At 51.6% G+C, this 19,780-nt stretch overlaps 1 protein-coding gene across 2 annotated transcripts in view; it reads left to right on the forward strand.

Moving 5' to 3' along the window:
• The window catches only part of ccdc175 (coiled-coil domain containing 175), a 228,251-nt gene that overhangs the window by 118,002 nt on the left and 90,469 nt on the right, over positions 1-19,780 (forward strand). For both annotated transcript variants that reach the window (XM_072489110.1, XM_072489113.1), the window contains one exon: positions 1,638-1,748. In XM_072489110.1, coding sequence (XP_072345211.1) covers positions 1,638-1,748 — 111 coding nt within the window. The remainder of the gene's footprint in view (positions 1-1,637; positions 1,749-19,780) is intronic.

Consider the following 19,780-nt stretch of genomic DNA (forward strand, 5'->3'; position numbering starts at 1 on the left):
TGGGTGCCGATTAGTACAGCTTTTTAAAAACGTGAAGATGTTGCGGGGACCCAAGGAGGTGAGTAACCATCCTTGCTCATAGGCAACGAGCCTGGGGACATTGGGGTTGTTGCTCGGTGCTTTAAGGGGACGGGGGGATCCAATTCCGATCAGGGTACCCCACCGCCGATATGGGGGCACGCAGTGAGGTGGCTGCTCATGGGCTTGGGGGGGGGGGGGGGGGGGAGGAGCAGTGGTGGGGATGATGGGCGTCTCAGCGCCCGCAGCTCCGTTATGCAAGCCCCTGGATCATTAGTTCCCATTCGGGGGCAACCCCAGCCAAAGCCCGCCAGCCCCATCGACCATCCCACTGACCGTCGAGGCCTCTGGCTGAAGGCTATTGCCAATTGGGAATTGTCAATGGCAGTTAAGTGAACACTTCACACCTCCCAAGCGGATTACCATAGGTAGGCGTGCTATGTAGCATGTGGGCGTCATTGCCTAGCATCACAATCAGACTGTGATGCCTGGTCACTGTGCCTGAACACTGTGCCTGCGGAGGCAACACCACGGATGCAGCAGCCAACATCCAATCACCCAATGGCTGGGCCCAGCACTGGGGACATATCATGGCCCAGAGGGTGGGTGTATCCACTGGGAAGGGGGCCAGCACCCGGTCCAGGTAATGTTGTATTTTGGTGTCTGGGGTACAGGGTGTGGGGTCTAGTGTGCAGGGGTCCTCGCTGTGGCCAGGGGTGCATGGGCAAAGCCGGTTGGGTGGCAGAGGATGTGGGGTTGTTGGGGGGAGGGCGAGAGGGGAGCAATGGGGGAATACAGGGCCCCGGGGAGGAAGGCACCACTGATTGTCTGTCTCACACCCTCTCCAATTCCTTACAGATATTACACAGGATGGATGATAGCTTGGACCCTGCAGAAGTTGCCATTATGGTGCTCCCCAGGAGAACCCCAGTCAGGCGCTAATGTTTGCGAGGACCAGGCGGAACAGCACCTAGCGCCCCCCCCCCCCCCCCCCCCCAGGCCATTGGAGGCCCCTGGTGGTCAGGGACATGGTCGGGTGGCCCCCTGGCTCTTTCCCGGTACCTGGAAACTGTCAGGCTGGCACCTTGGCACCGCTACCCTGGCCAGGGTACCCGGGTAGCACTGCCAAGGGTCAGGGCCTGAGGGGTGGCTGTGCCCATGAAAGGAGGGATGAGGGGATTATGAAGCATGTGGGGGGTGAAGGATGGGTATGAAAGGGTACTCGGAAGGTTGGGGGGGGGGGGGGGGTGAAAGGTGAGTGTCCTTGAAGGGGGGGGCCTGATTGGGGGCATGGAATGGCCTGAAAAGGTGTGTGTGGGATTTGCAACCATCTTGCAGTTTAAATAGAAACAACTTATTAAACATTTCAGTTTTAGAGTTATGTTTAATTGCTTTTGTGTTATTTTGATTGCCTCTTAAATAATTTATGCAACATTTTATTACCTCTCCCAGAGGGATTTCTGTGACTATTACCTTCCAGCTGTTATTAATTATACTTCCTGAAAATCTTGTGTGAGAGAAAGCCAAAGATTTAATTGTCAGGTCATAGGTTTCAACACAAATTTCAGCAGTATTGTATGCTAAATTAATGTTATAAATCAGTGTTTTCAATATTTCAGATTAAATACGGTAAAAGATATGCTTACTAAGAATGAAGAAGAGGTGTCACAGATGAGAAGGCAAATCCAAGAATTTGAAGAAAAGATAATGTCTGTTATGGAAAAGCACAAGTAAGATAATTTAACATATACTAAATAACCATTGAGTATAATGTTATTGAATTATCTTATATTTACTACAACTACTTGGAAATAGGTTTGGTTCTGCACAAATAATATATGTTGAATTTCTGTTCAAATTCATGAGACTGCAAATTCACCAAAACTAACTCTTGTCACAAGTGTAATTTTCTTAATCTTCATTTTTTAAATATACTTGCTTGCTCAGGTGACCAGACCAATGCTACAATTGACCCTTGTGACCTTTAGATTAGGAAGAGGAAAATGGGGGTAGTTCTTGCTTCTTGTTTCTACCCAGTGATCATCTTCCTTTATTTTGTTCTTGTTCTTCTTCTATCTCATCTCAGCGGTTTTTTCCAATGCTCCCAGAATCTTCTGTTATTCCACACATCCATCTCAACATCTGCATCTCATTCGTATCCAGTTACTGCTCCTCTCTTATTGATGTTGCTTAAGTTAATTTTATTGCTATATAACATGGCTGGCCTCCCACCTGTCTTGTAGATTCTTCCTTTCAATTACAGCAATTTGTTTTCACATAACATTCCAATGCACTTCTTCAAAATACTCTAGCCTGAGCTGGATTGCTTATACGAGGATCCAGTACAAGAACTCAACTATTTTTAATTTGTAAAACTATAAGGAAATGTTAGTGCATACTTATTGGTCATAACACTGACCAATAGATATCTTTTATTTATTTACAAATATTTTATTCAGATATTTGCATAAACAAATAACAAATAAAACTACTGAAATCAGAAGTGAAATTATACAACGTAATAAATAACCAACACCCACTCCCTCCGCCTTACCCCCTCATCAGGTGCTGGAGGAGTTGTGCTCCGAAAGCTTGTGATTCCAATCAAACCTGTTGGACTTTAACATGGTGTTGTAAGAATTCTTACTGTGCCACCTCAGTCCAATGCCGGCATCCCCACATCATGGGCGGGATTCTCCCCTACCCGGCGGGGTAGGCGGCCCCGGCACCGAGGAATGGCGTGAACCACTCCGGCATCGGGCCGCCCTGAAGGTGCGGAATCTTCTAGGCCGGCGCTGGAGTGGTTTGCGTCCTGCAGGCCGGCACGGAAGGGGATTGGCGCCACGCCAATCGCCGCCGAAGGGCCTCCGCCTGCCGGCGCAAGTTGGCACATGCGCGGGAGCGCCAGCGTGTGCTGACGTCATCACAGCGCATAGGCAGGGGAGGTCATCTCCGCGTTGGCCATCGTGGACTTTTACACCAGCCGACGTGGAGGAATAGAGTGCCCACATGGCACGGGGCCCGCTCGTGGATCGGTGGACCCCGATCGCGGGCCAAGCCACCGTGGGGGCACCTCCCACGGCCAGATCTCCCCCCGCCCACCCGAGGACCCCAGAGGCCACCCACGCAGCCAGGTCCCGCCGGTAAGTACCTACTCTCATTTACACCGGCGGGACCGGCCGAAAACGGGCGACCACCCGGCCCATCGTGGGCCAGAGAATCACCGGGGGGCCGCTGCCAATTCCTGCCCCCGCCAAATCCCCGGCACCAGAGATTCCGGCAGCCGGCAGGGGCGGGAATCACGCCGCCCCCCGCGATTCTCCGACCGGCGGGGCGTGGGAGAATTCCGCCCCATGGCTCCCTAAAGTAGTCAGTGAGCTGCTTCCATCTCCGAGTGAACCCATCAGTCTCAGGAATTTTTTCTGTCAGGTCACTCACCCATACCCCGCTTTCAGTGGTTCCGAGTCACTCCACCCAAGCAAAATCCGTCTTGGGCTGTCAGAGAAGCAAAGGCCAAAACATCGGCCTCTCTTGCCCCCTGGACTCCCAGGTCTTCCGACACCCCAGATATGGCTACCTCTGGGCTCAGAGCCACCTTCACTCCTAACACCTCGAACATTACATCCGTATACCCCTGTCAGAATCACTTCAGCTTCGGACATGCCCAAAACGTATGGACATGATTCCGGTCCTCCCTGCACACCACCCACACCTGCTCTCAACTCCCTCAAAGAACCTATTCATCCTCACCACTGTGAACTACTTTGAACTGATAAGACTGAGCTTCGCACATGAGGAGAATGCATTCACCCTCCCACGTCCCAGCCTCCGCCCAGCTCCTCCTCCCAGCTCCTCCTCCCACTTCCAGTTAATGTCCCCCACCAGGGCCCCTTCCCAATCCATTAGCTCTTTGTAGACCTCAGATACCTCCCCCTCCCCATCTCCTCCCTCGTGAAACACCTTGGGCTGGATTCTCCAGTTGTGAGGCTGTGCACTCATGCCGGCGTGGGAACGGTGGCTTTTTAGACCCAGAAATTCAGCGCAAAACGGCCACCGATCTCCATTTGGCTGGGGGCTAGCACGCCGGCAGCGTGGAGCACCGGGCTCTAGCTGCCGATATGGCCCGGAGAAATGCCTGGTCCGTGGCAACGAATGGCACGGGGTGTGAATGATTCAGGTTATTCCGGACCTGATAATACTTTATTAATAACCTATGCTCTAGGTTAACCCACAAAAGAGGGAAATCTGTTTCTCTGCTGAAACTAAGAATAGATCTCACGAAGGGAGAATGCTTTTTCGGGTTCAGACAGTTAAACAGGATCTCAGTTACTTTTTATGGGAAAAGTTCAGATACATCACTCATTACTAAATCTTTACCGCTATCGTTGTGGGTCCTTAGTCATTTAAGACTTCCTAAATGAGTGTCTAGGAGTTTAAACTTGGAGAGTGAGTCTGCACAGTATAATTTTAATCAAAGTACTTTTATTATAAAAAATACTCCCAATAGATATATTCAGAATTGCAGGGTTAAAATATAAATCGATTAACAGTCTTTAGTTATCTGTTAATAATATAAAATCGTTGACAGTCCTATGTTATCTGCTAACACACCAACTTCTCTCAATAGAATGAGATATCTGAAACATGGAAAATCCGAAAGTATCTCCTATCAATTTCTTAATACATTTCTAAGAAGTTAAACAAAACCATACTTACAACACCTGAGGTTTTGTCTGATGAGACAAGCTTTTAAGAACAGAACTGACTCTCACCCCGAAGGGGGTTAGCAGGAATTTGTTGTAACTTTCTGCTAAAATGCCTCCTCTTTATATACATGAAAATTCCCTTATCGGTCAAGCACAGCATCTGTCATCCTGTCACTTATGTTGGTTAATTACCTGTAGCCAAATGGCTAATTGGATATATTATCATTAATACATCTTTTAATGGTCGTAGGGTCTGTAAATGTCAGGTGTCCTAAGATATATTGGCAAGGGAGGGCCCGTATAGAGGCCTGTCTTTTTTCAGTGTTGTCATGTTCTTTACATACCAAAACAGACACTTCTGTGAGGGTGTTATTCTCAGTGGCAAGAGGTATAGTTAGGGAAAGAGTTGTGTATCTATTTATCTGGAGAATTCCCTGTCCTTATGTTTTGATTATCTATAGGTGTAGGGAGTTATTTGACAAAGAATTTATGGTTTGTCAAAAGAACAGCCTTTCTTTGTTCGTATTAATGAGTCTTTGGAATGAGCTCGAGTTTCTCCCATCAGGTAGTAACCTCTACCTGACCTTTAGCTGAAGTGGTTTTATTCCACATTGAATTAAAATACTGTTTGTATTAATGCCTTATTTTAAACCGAATTCTGCGGCGAGCGTGATATCCATCACAGGGGGCGGCCTGCAGCGGCCACACCGTGCAATATGGCGTCGGTCGCGCGAGGAACCAGTTTGTGAGCCACAGACCACCCCCCAACAGTGCCTCCAGCCCCTGAAAAAGTCCCTCCTGCCTGCGGATCGGATCGGCCCTCCCCCAACTGTGGTGGCGCTGGACTGAGCCCACAGCCGCCACGCCGAGTTCCCAACAGGTGAGACCATCAGAGACCCACGCCATCGGAAACTCGGCCGATCGGACACAGGGCATCAGGGGGCAACGTCCTGAGGCTGTCAATACAGCCGCTTTGGAGAGTGCGGAGCATCGCCAAAGTGGCACCGCCCCCGATTTGGTCAGAAATGGGCATTCTCCGGCCGATCGCCGAACGCGATTTCGGCGGCGTCGACCGGAGAATCCGCCCTTATCTTACAGCTCCAAGGGCGGCAACCTGGGAAAGGACAGTATCTCTTTCCTCATAAAATCCCAGACCAGCAAGTACATGAAACTATTCCACCTGGGTAGCTTATACTCTTCCTCCAGGTCCTCTAATTTCGCAAAGCTGCCCCTGACAAACATGTCCCCGAATCGCTCAATCCCTGCCTGCCGCTACCCCTAAAACCTTGCATCCAGTCCCCCCGGTGCAAACCTATGATTATCATAGATCGGTGCCCACACTGAGACCCTCTCCAGTCTCAAATGCTGCCTCCACTGTCCCCATACCCTCAAGGCCTACACCAGCACTGGGCTGACGGAGTACCCGGCGAGAATGCCATTAGTAATGTCCCAAAGCTTGTTTCCCCACAAGAAGCTGCCATACCGACCTCTCCCCACTACCTATTTCCTGACCATAGCGACGTTTGCCGCCCAGTAGTAATTCATTTGTTCGGCAACACCAACCGCCGCCGCGCCCCCCCCCCCCCCCCATGCACACACACTCCTTGTCTTTTGCCGCGTGTTCTTCTCCGCCGTACAAACCCCAAGATCAGCGCATTAACTTTCTTAACGACTTTGGGACAAAGGTCGGAAGGCTCTAAAATATGTACAGGAACCTTGGCAACACCGTCATTTTCACTGTCTGTACCTGCCCTGCCAACAACCGTGGCAGAACATCCCAACTCTTAGAATCCCCCTTCATCCGATCCACCATTGAGTCAAATTTAACTTGTGTAGCTGCGCCCAACCCCACGTCATCTGAATGCCCAAGTACCTAAAGCTCGCCCCCACCAACTTGAACGGCAGTTCCCCTAACCTCCTCTCCTGGCCTCTGGTCTCAATCGGGAACACCTTGCTCTTTCTCATAGAATTCATAGAATTTACAGTGCAGAAGGAGGCCATTCAGTCCATCGAGTCTGCACCGGCCCTTGGAATTAGCACCCCACTTAAGCCCACACCCGTAACCCAGTAACACCACTTAACGTTTTTTTGGACACTAAGGGCAATTTAACATGGCCAATCCACCTAACCTGCACACCTTTGGACTGTGGGTGGAAACCGGAGCACCCGGAGGAAACCCACGCAGACACGGGCAGAACGTGCAGACTCCGCACAGATAGTGACCCAAGCCAGGAATCGAACCTGGGACCCTGGAGCTGTGAAGCAACTATGCTAACCACTGTGCTGCTCTTGTTTAACTCGTACCCGGAGAACCGACCAAAGTCCTCCCAAATCCCTATAATGGTTCCAATGTCCCCCAGTGGGTTCGAAATATATAACAACAGGTTTTCTGCATACAGCGAAACCCTGGGCTCGGTCCCCTCCCCGCACACAATCCCTCTCCAGTCTCTCAATGCTTTAAGCGTTATTGCCAATGGCGCTAGAGCCAAGGCAAAAAGCAACGGGGAGATCGGGCACCCCTACCTCATCCAACGTTGCAGCCTGAAATATCCCAAGCTCAAAGATTCGTCCACACACCTGCGACTAGCGCCCTATACAGCAACTGGACCCAGTCCGCAAACCCTTGCTCAAATCCAAACCGCCCAGCACCTCCCACAGGTACTCCCACTCCACTCGTTTGAATGCCTTCTCCGTGTCCATCGCCATCGCAACCTCCACTTTCTGCCCCTCTGGGGGCACCATAATCACATTAAGTACTCTCCTCATATTTGTCGACAACTATCTTCCTTTCACAAACCCCATTTGGTCCTCACCTATCACCCCCCGGACACAATCCTCAATTCACGAAGCCAAAACCTTCACCAACAACTTAGCGTCCACATTCAACAACGATATCGGACGATATCCACACATCTCTGGATCCTTATCCTTTTTCAGTGTCAGGGAGATGGATGCCTGTGACAGTGCAGGAGGGAGTAGCCCCCTCTCCCTAGCCTCATTGTATGCCCTCACAGGCAACATCCCCAGGTCCCCCCCAAACCTATATAAAACTCCAACATCCTGCTCGCCTTCTCTCCATACTTATATATTGACCCCCTGGTCCTCGCAACTGCCCTCCCGCCTTCCCTGTGAACACCAATCCAAGCTCCATCTGAAGCCTCCGTCTCTCCCTCAACAACCCTACCTCCGGGGCCTCCGAATACGTCCGGTCTACCCTCAGAATCTCTTCCACCAGCCTTGCCATCTCTGCCCGTTCTGCCTTTTCCCCATAATCGTGAATAAAAATAAACTCCCTCCGAAATACCACCTTGAGTGCCTCCCGCAGTGTGGCAGCCGTGACCTCCGCCGTGTTGTTCAGCTGCATGTACCCCGAATGGCGGACCTCACCCGCTCGCACATCTCCTCATCCACCAACAGCCCTACATCCAGCCTCCAATGCGGGAGCAGGCCCCCCCCCCCTCTCTCCTTCAGTCCCTCTCCCCCTCCCTCCCACCCACTCCCCTCCCCCTCCCTCCCCCCTCCCTCCCTCCCTCCCCCATCTGCCCCATCACCCTCCTCATAAACTCCACATCATCCCAATTTGGGGCATAAACATTTACCAGGACCACCAGCATCCCCTCCAGCTTCCCACGAACCATCACAAACCTCCCCCCTATATCTGCCACAATGTTCCCCACCTCGAACGCCACCTGCTTATTCACCAGCACCGCCACCCCTCTCGTCTTCCTGTCCAGTCCCGAGTGAAATACCTGTCCTATCCATCCTTTCTCATCCTATTCTGGTCCCCAATCTTTAAATGCATCTCCTATAGAAAAGTCACGTCCGCCTTCAGGTCCTCGAGGTGCGCGAACATGTAACCATTTGACCGGCGTATTCAGCCCTTCACGTTCCACATGACCAGCTAGGTCGAGGGGCTCCGCACCCCTCTCCCCTGCCGATCAACTATATCCCTTTTTGGGCCAGCCCCAGGCCTGTGTCACACGACTCTCCCGGCGCACCCTCAGATATCCACCATCATCACTCCTTTTCCGCCACACCAACCACGCTTTTGTCAGCACCCCCCTCCCACCTCTCCCAAACGAAACAACAACCCCATCCCCCTCCCCATGCACCTACCACCTGACCACCTCCCACTATACTCCTGTTAACTAGCCAGCCCAGTTATCATGGCAGCCCCTGCTCAAGGCCTCCAAACCTCCTACCCTCCACTGATGCCGCCCCCCCCGCTCGTCCACACCAGCTCAAGAAACAAAGAAACGGAAAATGTTGCACTCACCCATGATGCTCCCCCAGCATCCTGCCACCAAACCCAACAAAACATTTCAAAGGGGCGAAAGCTTCCCAAGAACAACAAAAATACCTCCTCACACCTCCTCAAAAGTTCAGTGTCCTCCTTCCTCTGCCAGTCCATTGTCCCATAAAAGCTCCATTGCTTCCTCTGGTGTACCAAAATAGTATTTTCGATTCTGGAAAGTCACTCAGAGCCGGTTACAGCACTCCAAACGTCACCACCTTCTTGAAGAGGGCAGCCTTGACCCAATTAAACCCAGCCCTCCTCTTCGCCAGATCTGCACCCAGGTCTTGGTACACCTGCAGCTCATTTTGCTCCCAGATGCATTTCCTTGTCTGCATCGCCCACCGGAGAATCTTGGGCGAAATTCTCCCGAAACGGCGCGATGTCCGCCGACTGGCGCCCAAAACGGCGTCAATCAGACGGGCATTGTGCCGCCCCAAAGGTGCGGAATGCTCCGCATCTTTGGGGACCGAGCCCCAACATTGAGGGGCTAGGCCGACGCCGGAGGAATTTCCGCCCTGCCAGCTGGCGGAAACGGCCTTTGTTGCCCCGCCAGCTGGCGCGGAAATGACATCCCCGGGCGGCGCATGCGCGGGAGCGTCAGCGGCCGCTGACAGTTTCCCACGCATGCGCAGTGGAGGGGAGTCTTTTCCGCCTCCGCCATGGTGGAGACTGTGGCGGAGGCGGAAGGGAAAGAGTGCCCCCACGACACAGGCCCGCCCGCGGATCGGTGGGCCCCAATCGCGGGCCAGGCCACCGTGGGGGCACCCCCTGGGGCCAGATCGCCCCGCGCCCCCCCCCATGACCCCGGAGCCCGCCCACACCGCCTTGTCCCACCGTTCAAAAGGTGGTTTAATCCACGCCGGCGGGACAGGCAATTTATCGGCGGGACTTCGGCCCATCCGGGCCGGAGAATCCAGCGGGGGGGCCCGCCAACCGGCGCGGCCCGATTCCCGCCCCCGCCGAATATCCGGTACCGGAGACTTCGGCAACCGGCGGGGGCGGGATTCACGGCAGCCCCCGGCGATTCTCCAACCCGGAGGGGGGTCGGAGAATGACGCCCCAGATCTTTGTACAAGAAGTGGTGCAACCGCACCATCATCGCCCTTGATGGCTCGCCTGCCTGCGGCCTCCTCATCAACTCCCTGTGCACTTGGTTGACTTTCAGAGGTCGGTCAAAGGTCCCCTTTCCCATCAGCTTTTCCAATATACGTTTCAGCCTCCGTTCCTTCAATGCCTTCGGGCATCCTCTGATCCTCAAATTTTGCCTTCTGGAGCAGTTCTCCAGATTCCCCATCTCCTCCTTCAGCCCCTTTATGGTTTCCCGCATCACCCCCACCTTGGCCACCAACGGGACGAGCTGTTACTCGTGCTCCCCCACCGCCTCCTCCACTTTCTGGATTGCCTGGCCTTGGGACTCCAGCCTCTGCTCCACTTGGTCAATCCATGCTTTGAGCGGCTCTACCACCTTACCAGGTCCTCTATTCTCTACTGGCTGAACTTATCATTTAAAAAGTCCATCAACTGCTCCATTGACAACTGGGCAGGCAGAACAGGCCCTTTGACCTCCGCCATCTTAACCTGCACCTCAAAGACTCTTAGTCCGTGGAGCCATCCACCAGCCACACCAGAGGATCTACACCTTCTCCTGGCACTCCTATACCTCTTTCCGTCCAAAACCTCCACCCCTCAGATGGGGAAAGGGCTGAAAAATTCCACCTTGAGCGGGTGCTGCCAAATGTGTGACCGCTCACTCCATGGCATCTACCGGAAGTCCAATAGGTATCTTTAATAAAACAAACTTTAATTTTTAAAATAAATTTAGAGTACCCAATAAATCCATGTCACTAACCCATTGACCACCATGCCATTGTTTCCTCTCTGCTCCATCTGTTCTCTGAATTCATTCTTCATTGCCAGATTATTGAGCTTCTACTGATGGTCTGTCTACCTCGTGTCAACTGCTGTTTTGCTTTCTTTGCAATTTGCTGTGGCATCGGCACTCGATGTTGGATGATTAGTACCTTGCTTGGGAAGACTTTGCAAGTCTTTGCTTCCTTTGCATGTTCTTTTCTAGCCATGATGTAGTCCAGCTGTATTTCTCTATTACCATTTTTACAGGTTATGAGGTGGTTTCTGCGTTTTTGGTACCAGGTGTTTAGTATTGCCAGTCAGTATGACAGACAGCTCCAGGATCTCGGCTCCTTCCTCATTTGCTTCTCTGAAATCATGTCCACCATGGATAACCTTGAATCCCACTCTTTCTTTCACCACATGTCCACTTAGGCTACCTGCCAGCACTGGCCTGTCACTGCTTGGTATTGTTTGAATTGCATTGTCCATCTGTTCCTGAAATTCTTATTTCTCCTCTTGTCCACACCCACTCTGTGGTGCTTAACAACTATGTTTCACATCTTGAAGCCAATTTCTAACTTTACTTTGATGGTTCTGTCGCTGATTTTGTCCACTAGAAGTGGTTGCTATCCAGTGACACACGATACAAAAAACAAATGTAGACATTGTAAAATTTCACTCTGTTGTGATTCTCCCACCTCACTATCAAACCTTACATATGGATAATGGTCACTTGGGAAAGCCTTAGTTGGAAATTTGTGCCTATTGAATTTTGAAACAGCAAGGTTACGGACTGAATGACGGTTCTAAGCTACCATACTTGGCAGTAACCTTAAATTTCTGAAATTACATGGATATTTACCTGTGAAAATAGTTTAAATTGGAAAAAATACATGGCTGACTTTCACATTTGTCACTGATTCATGTTATGTCCCCCATCCCATCAAAAGCTTTGAACCACTTTTACTCCACTGAAAAGCAAGTAGTGCCCATTTTTATGTCACTCAAACCAATTTGAATGGGAATAACTTACTCTGTTTGTTTCAACCAAATTACATTCATGTAATATTAAATGTTCTATGCCCATCGAATATCGGGCAATAAATACTGCATCCACGTTGTGTGAATGTTCACTCAATTACCAATACTTCCAAACAGAGCTCCCGGATGTGTGTAATATCTGATGCACACTTACTCCTAATTAGATTGCCACAGATAATGAGCCCCAATAAATCCTAAATTAGACTAGTAAGGCCAGTAGATCTTTTTGCACTGAAACTGCAATCCAGATAATTTAGGTCAGTAGAAGCTCCAAAGGAAAGATGATGAAGATTAAAACAAGAGGAAGATACCACAATACTCTTAAATAAGAGATTGATTGATACCTTAAAATTGTGCAGACCAATGGATCACATGACAGGACCCTCCACAGAGCTTTTTCTGTATTAGTCCAAATACATTGAAGAGTTCACTGCAGAGAAACTAACAGAAGGCAGGTACACGCTCATTATAATCTCCACCATACATCTACCCTCCCTGTTGCAATTTTGAGTTGCATCTGTTACCAAAAGCAAAATATTGTAAGGGGAAAGTAGCATAGATTTTGAGCCAATTAAAAGAAACAATTTCTTGCATAAAGATGTTGTAATTGTAAACTATCCTAAATGTTTACCCAGCAGCTTAATGCAAATCGATTTGTTGAACATATTGAACAAATAAAAATGATAATAGTGATCTGTATTATTGATTCTTTATTATGTAACACTCAGTATAAAATGCTAATTACAAACTTCCTGAATGTGTTGTCACCTTCTATATTTTAGTCAAATCCTTTTTTTGCAACTCCATGTTTAAATCTCTCCAATCAGGTTCCCACATTGACCACATCATCAAATCAACCCTAATAAAAGTCACAAAAAACATCGGGAGCATGTTTTATTTAAAACAGCACAAAACCTGTGACCACTGCACCAACCACTACAGTCACAAGGGGCTCTAACTGTATTCCAGTATGTGCCGAATTTCAAAATTAATGTTCAGCTGTGTATTCCAAAATTATGCCTCTCTGCAGCTGGATTTGGACAGCAGAAAATTGGCCAATATTTGTACAGAACCAACTGTGACAAGTAGAGCTTGAGGTGGGCAGAATGAAAAGCAGATCTAGGGTGAGGGTGCTAGAGTGAGACAGGAATTAGCTGCAACGGGTCTTAAATTTGTTGAAAGCTCCTCCTAGTTGCACAACAATGCGTCTTTTAAAAATAAATGTATCTTTTCCAGGGTAGTCACTTTTCTCCTGAACTTCACAAAGAAACTTTGGGCTGTTGCTGCCCTGGGTTTCACCCATCTTGTGAATTTTCCAAATGCCCCAACCAGATGACTTACCTAAATGTTAAAAGCCTGATGTTTGCCACTGGAAACAACTGTGCTACCTCTGGATACCTGTTTTGGCCCGGTAGCTGGTCACATTAATATTAATGATACATGGCCAGATGTTTGTCAAGGAGATAGATATTGGGAGTCAAGAATTTTCTTGACCCCACAATCCTATGTCCATCCTGGAGGTGCCTGCTCACTCTATTCTTTTGTATGAGAGGGGGACATGGTCTGGAGACGGTCCCACCACCTTCCGAGGCAGACCTGAGGTGGGCAGATGGTGAGGCCATAAGATTACAATGCCCAACTCCATTTACTGGACCAATATAATCTTGATTATTTAGTCCTGTATCGCTCACCCTCATGTTTCCCCCATACCCCTCCTCTCTACCCTCCATGACCTCCATATACCCAATAGGCCTAATATCTCCCAGGCACACCCATGCCCATTCAGCCACCATGAACTAAGTACACAACCAATCAGCCATATAATGACACAGGAAAATCTTGGGGGAAAAAAATCAATTCAGTGATATCTTTAAAAAACATTGTGCCTCTTATCTTTTCATAAAACTGTCAATCAAAGACAGGCATTGTAAGTCAGCTTGAGGAAACCTTTAATATACTTTACACTCTTAATCTTGTCCAAATAAACGCACCCAGACATTGAAAAACCTCTTCAAAGAAAGATCACGGGCGCAATTTAATGGGACAAAGTGTCATTTCGGGTGTGATTGGCAGGGTGTTTCTCGACAACCAGCTTGGCAAAATTGTGGCTCGTATTTAATGCCATTTAGTGCCGGAAATGAGTCACCATGAGATTCTCGCCATTACTGGTTGTCTCGCCGTCTGATTAATCAGACTGGAGCCTCAGCATTATGACGCTAGCAAAAAGGAGCTCCCTCACCACTCACTCCAGTCAACACACAAGCATGGCAGCCTGCTCCTTGCTTTGGGGATGCCAACCTGACCAGGCTTTTCAGCCCTGTGGCTGTAAGACATGGCACCCTGTTCCCCCGAGGGGGTCGGAGGACAAGCAGCAGGGTCACCAATACTGCCTAGGTGGCAGTGCCAGCAGCTGTCAGTGAAGGCAGCATGACCGGGAGGACCACCATATAATGTAGGAAGAAGGCCAACGACCTCCACCAGCTCAGTTGTGTACATCCTGGGAACACAACTAGTCCTAGCAGGAGACCACGGAAGATCAAGAAGATTGAGGATCATTGAGTGGGCACTTCGGGGGAGGGGGTTCACAATGTGTAGCTGGGGGGAATGGAAATTCCCAATGTTAACTATTAAAACATGTTACACCTGATACATGTGAAACCTCTGTCATGTTAATCTTCACAGCAGGCCTGTGATGCACGATCAATTGCACAAAGATTTGAGTTGGATACAATTGAGGCTTTATTGCTCTAAGATGTGTAGCCTCCCACAGCAGCTGGCGAAATGGCTGTAGCATGGAGGACACACACATTTATACCAGAATGCATGGACTACCAACGTACCTGTAGTACAGGTCCTACCATACATCACTTAATAGAGGTGCAACAGTGGTTTACCACATTCACCCCCTGTTAAAATTGAGTCCGGCGGGGGTGGTGGAGAAGTATATACAACAAATGGGTTTTACATTTACAATATTTGAGAGCAAGGAAATGTCTTTTGAAGTCCAGTGGACCAGTTAGAGGTTTAACCGGTCTGGGGCCTTGATGTGCCGCTGTGAGTGACGTAGTGGTGGCGGGTGGTGCAGATGCTGGTCTGATGTTTGGTGATTCCGGGAGCATGCCAAAATCCTCTTCATCCTCGGGCATGGGCAGGGGGAGGACGGATGGTCCTGGGGGGGTTGCTGCTGGGAGTGCCGGGGGAGAGGAGGGTGGCGCCTGGCCAGAGGGGTGTGTGTGGAACCTGCTGGTGCCAGGTCCCTGAGGGAGACAGTATCCTGGCGGCCGTCGGGGTACGCCACGTAGGCATACTGGGGGTTTGCATGGAGCAATTGCACCCTCTCCACCAACGGGTCCATCTTGTGGGGCCGGGACGTGCCTACGGAGCAGGACGGGTCCTGGAGCTGCGAGCCAAGTCGTGAGCGACACCCCGGATGTGCACTTCCTGGGGAAGGCAAAAAGACGTTCATTGGGTGTGTTGTTCGTGGCGGTGCACAGTAGTGACCGAATGGAGTGTTGTGCATCAGGGAGGACCTCCTGCCAGCGGGAGGCCGGGAGGTTCCTGGACCGTAGGGCCAGTTGGACGGCCCTCCATACCGTCCCGTTCTCCCTCTCTACCTGTCCATTTCCATGGGGGTTATAGCTTGTCGTCCTGCTTGAGGCGAAAACCCTGCTGAGCAGGAACTGACGTAGCTCATCACTCATGAATGAGGATCCCCTGTCACTGTGGATGTATGCAGGGAAGCCGAACAGAGCAAAGATTGTGTTGAGGGCTTTGATGACGGTGGCAGACGTCATGTCGGGGCATGGGATGGCGAAGGGAAATCTGGAGTACTCATCGACCACACTGAGAAAATACATGTTACAGTCGGTGGAGGGGAGGGGCCCTTTGAAATCCATGCTGAGGCGCTCAAAGGGGCGGGAGGCCTTCACCAGGCGCGCACGGTCCGGCTGGTAGAAGTGCGGCTTGCACTCCACACAGACCTGGCAGTCCCTGGTGACTGTCCTTACTTTCTCGACGGAGTAGGGCAGTTTGCGGGCCTTTATAAAATTGTACAACCGTGTGACTTCCAGGTGACAAAGGCTGTCGTGCAGGGCCCGGAGTGGGTCTACTTGTGCACTGGCACATGTACCTCGGGATAGGGCATCTGAGGGCTCGTTGGGCTTGCCGGGGCGATACAAAATCTCGTAAGTGTAGGTGGAGAGCTCGATCCTCCACCTCAAGATGTTATCATTCTTGATCTTGCCCCGCTGTGTGTTATTGAACATGAAGACTACTGACCGTTGGTCAGTGAGGAGAGTGAATCTCCTGCCGGCCAGGTAATGGCTCCAATGCCACACAGCTTCAACGATAGCTTGGGCCTCTTTTTCGATGGATGAGTGCCGAATTTCTGAGACATGAAGGGTGCGGGAAAAGAATGCCACGGGTCTGCCTGCCTGATTGAGGGTGGCGGCTAGGGCGACGTCTGATGCGTCGCTCGCTACTTGAAAGGGCAGTGTCTCGTCTACTGCGTGCATCCCGGCCTTGACGATATCGGCTCTGATACGGGCGAAGGCCTGTTGTGCCTCGGCCGTCAGGGGAAAATGGGTGGACTGTATGAGTGGGCGGCTCTTGTCCGCATAGTTTGGGACCCACTGAGCGTAGTATGAAAAGAACCCCAGACAGCGTTTGAGGGCCTAGGGGCAGTGGGGAAGGGGGAGCTCCATGAGGGGCCGCATGCGGTCAAGATCGGGCCCCAGAACTCCGTTCTGGACCACTTAGCCAAGGATGGCTAAGCGGGTCATGCTAAACACGCACTTCTCCTTATTGTAGGTGAGGCTTAGGAGAGTGGCAGTGTGGAGAAATTTGGCAAGGTTGGCATCGTGGTCCTGTTGATCATGGCCGCAGATGGTGATGTTGTCTAGGTACGGAAACGTGGCCCGCAAACCTTACCGGTCGACCATTCGGTCCATCTACCTTTGGAAGACCGAGACCCCATTGGTGACGGCGAAAGGAACCCTGAGGAAGTGATAGAGGCGACCGTCTGTCTCGAAGGCAGTGTATGGACGGTCCGATTTATAAATGGGGAGCTGGTGGTAGGCGGATTTGAAGTCTACCGTTGAGAAGACCCGGTACTGTGCAATCTGATTGACCATATCAGATATGCGTGGGAGGGAGTACGCGTCGAGCTGCGTGTACCGATTGATGGTCTGGCTGTAATCCACGACCATTCTGTGTTTCTCCCTAGTTTTAACTACTACCACTTGGGCTCTCCAAGGGCTGTTGCTGGCCTCGATGATGCCTTCCCGAAGCAGCCGCTGGACCTCGGACCTGATGAAGGTCCTGTCCTGGGTGCTGTACCGTCTACTCCTCGTGGCGACGGGTTTGCAATCCGAGGTTAGATTTGCGAAGAGGGAAGGCGGATCAACCTTTAGGGTCGCGAGGCCGCACACAGTAAGGGGTGGTAGGGGCCTGCCGAATTTCAGGGTTAGGCTCTGGAGGTTGCACTGGAAGTCCAGGCTGAGTAGTAGGGCAGCGCAGAGGTTAGAGAGGACGTAGAGGCGGAAGCCGCTGAATTCTACGCCCTAGACCGTGATGTGACCGTACAGTGCCCCTGGATCACCACGGAATGGGATCCGGAGGCCAGGGAGATTCTTTGGTTGGCGGGGTGTACCACAAGGGAGCAGCGCCTTACCGTATCTGGGTGGATGAAGCTTTCGGTGCTCCCGGTGTCCAGCAGGCAAGAGGTCACTTGTCCGTTGATTTTAACGCTGGTCGATGCGGTGGCCAGGTTGTGCGGATGAGACTGGTTGATGGTCACTGAGGCGAGTCGTAGTCGGTCGTCACTGGTGTCGGATGATGGGGAGCCCAGGGGGCACAGGTCCTGGAACGCTGGCGGTGCCCATGTTCCATGGGGGAGACAAGATGGCGGCACCTGAAGATCTTGAGGGGGACAAAATGGCGGCGCCCATGGGCCGCAGGTGGTGGAGGTTGAACAAGATGGCAGCGCCCATGGGCCGCACGTGTTGCACGGAGGAGAATATGGCGGCGCCCACTGGCCGTGCTTGGTCTGAGGGGGGAGAAGATGGCGGTGCCTACTGGCCGCACGTGGTCCGGGGAGGTGAAGATGGCGGCGCCGTTGTCCGTCAATGAAGGGGGGTGGGGGCGATAGCGGCGACTGCACGGGCCTGGCACACCGCGGTGAAGTGCCCCTTCTTACCGCAAGCCTTACAAAGATCAGAGCGGGCCGGGCAGCGTTGGCGGGGGTGTTTCTGCTGGCTTCAAAAGTAACATCGGGGACCCCCGGGGTTCGCTGGCTGGCATGTGGCGCAAGCGTATTGGCTGGGTAAGGGCCCCGCTGGGGCGACCATCTGTGGGGTCCACGATGCGTAGGAGGGGTGGGCCGTGCGGCTGGGGGTGTAGGCCTGAATGTTGTGCGAGGCGAACGTCATAGAGAGCACTAGCTTCTTTGTCTCTGCTAGATCGAGCGTGGCCCCTTCTAACAGTCGCTGGCGTATGAGGTCCGACCCAATCCCCGTAACAAACGCGTCCCGCATAAGGAGGTTTGAATGTTCCGTGGCCGTAACGGCCTGACGGTCACAGTCCCGGACGAGCGGGATTAGGGCCCGCCAGAAGTCTTCTATGGACTCACCTAGGAGTTGAGAGCGAGTGGCGAGTACGGGCCTGGCGAAGAGCGTGTTTGTCTTCTGAGCGTAATTTTCTTTGAGTAGCGTCATGGCTTCGGCGTAGATTGGAGCGTCCTGTATCAGCGGAAAGACGTTGGCGCTCAACCTTGAGTACAGGATCTGTATTTTCTGAGCCTCCGAGACAGGGCTGGGCGCCGAGTTGATGTACGCCTCGAAACAAGCTAGCCAGTGCTGAAAGTCCTTTTTGGCGTCGCCTGAATGCGGATCCAGCTGCAGGCGATCCTGCTTGATACGGAGGTCCATCTTTTGAAAATCTTAGAGCAATAAATTGATGCACGATCAATTGCACAAAGATTTGAGTTGGATACAACTGAGGCTTTATTGCTCTAAGATGTGTGGCCTCCCACAGCAGCTGGCGAAATGGCTGCAGCTTGGAGGACACACACATTTATACTCCGCCTACTGGGCGGAGCCAGCAGGCAGGGACTACCAAAGTACCTGCAGTACAGGTCCTACCATACATCACCTAATAGAGGTGCAACAGTGGTTTACCACAGCCCGCCTGCATCCCCATCCCCTGTTGCCCTCAGCTCAACACCCCCATGCACAGTGGTCCAAGATCAAGCACCCCTGATGCAGACTCCGTTCAGAGGATGGGTGTGAGCGCGCTTTCAGCAGAAAGACAGGATCAGACTTTGATGCAAACTGAGGAGCACCAGGGCTAACCACACAGCAAGTGATCATCACTCTCCTGTCTTGTATATTGACCCACTGACAGACCAGGGGGCCGGGGCGGGGGTGGGGGGGGGGGGGGGGGGGGCGGTTGGGAGGAGGGAAATGGGGGAAGGAGAGGGATATTGGGGAGAGGCTTACGGAAAAAGAGTTGTCCTATGAGAAGCAGGTTAGGATGAGTTCTCCTGCTCCTCCAGGCAGGCCGGGTCCTTTCTGCTGCCTGACTTCCACCCTCCGCTCCTCCTCGGGCTCGTCCACCATCCACTCCTCGTCCAGCTCTTCCTCAGACGAGGCCGCATGTTCCTCCTCCCCCAGCATGTCACCCTGCTGCTGTGCCAGGTTGTTGAGGGCACAGCAGGCCACCACAAAGTGGGAGAACTTCTGAGGGTGTATTTCAGAGCCCGACCAGAGCGGTCCAGGCACCGAAAAGCAGTCCGATGCACCACTCAATGACAGCACGAGTAGCAACATGGACCTCGCTGTATCAGGTCTCCACCTCAGTCTCTGGCCTC

The sequence above is a fragment of the Scyliorhinus torazame genome, chromosome 2 (genome assembly GCF_047496885.1).
Source record: "Scyliorhinus torazame isolate Kashiwa2021f chromosome 2, sScyTor2.1, whole genome shotgun sequence".
Taxonomy (NCBI): domain Eukaryota; kingdom Metazoa; phylum Chordata; class Chondrichthyes; order Carcharhiniformes; family Scyliorhinidae; genus Scyliorhinus; species Scyliorhinus torazame.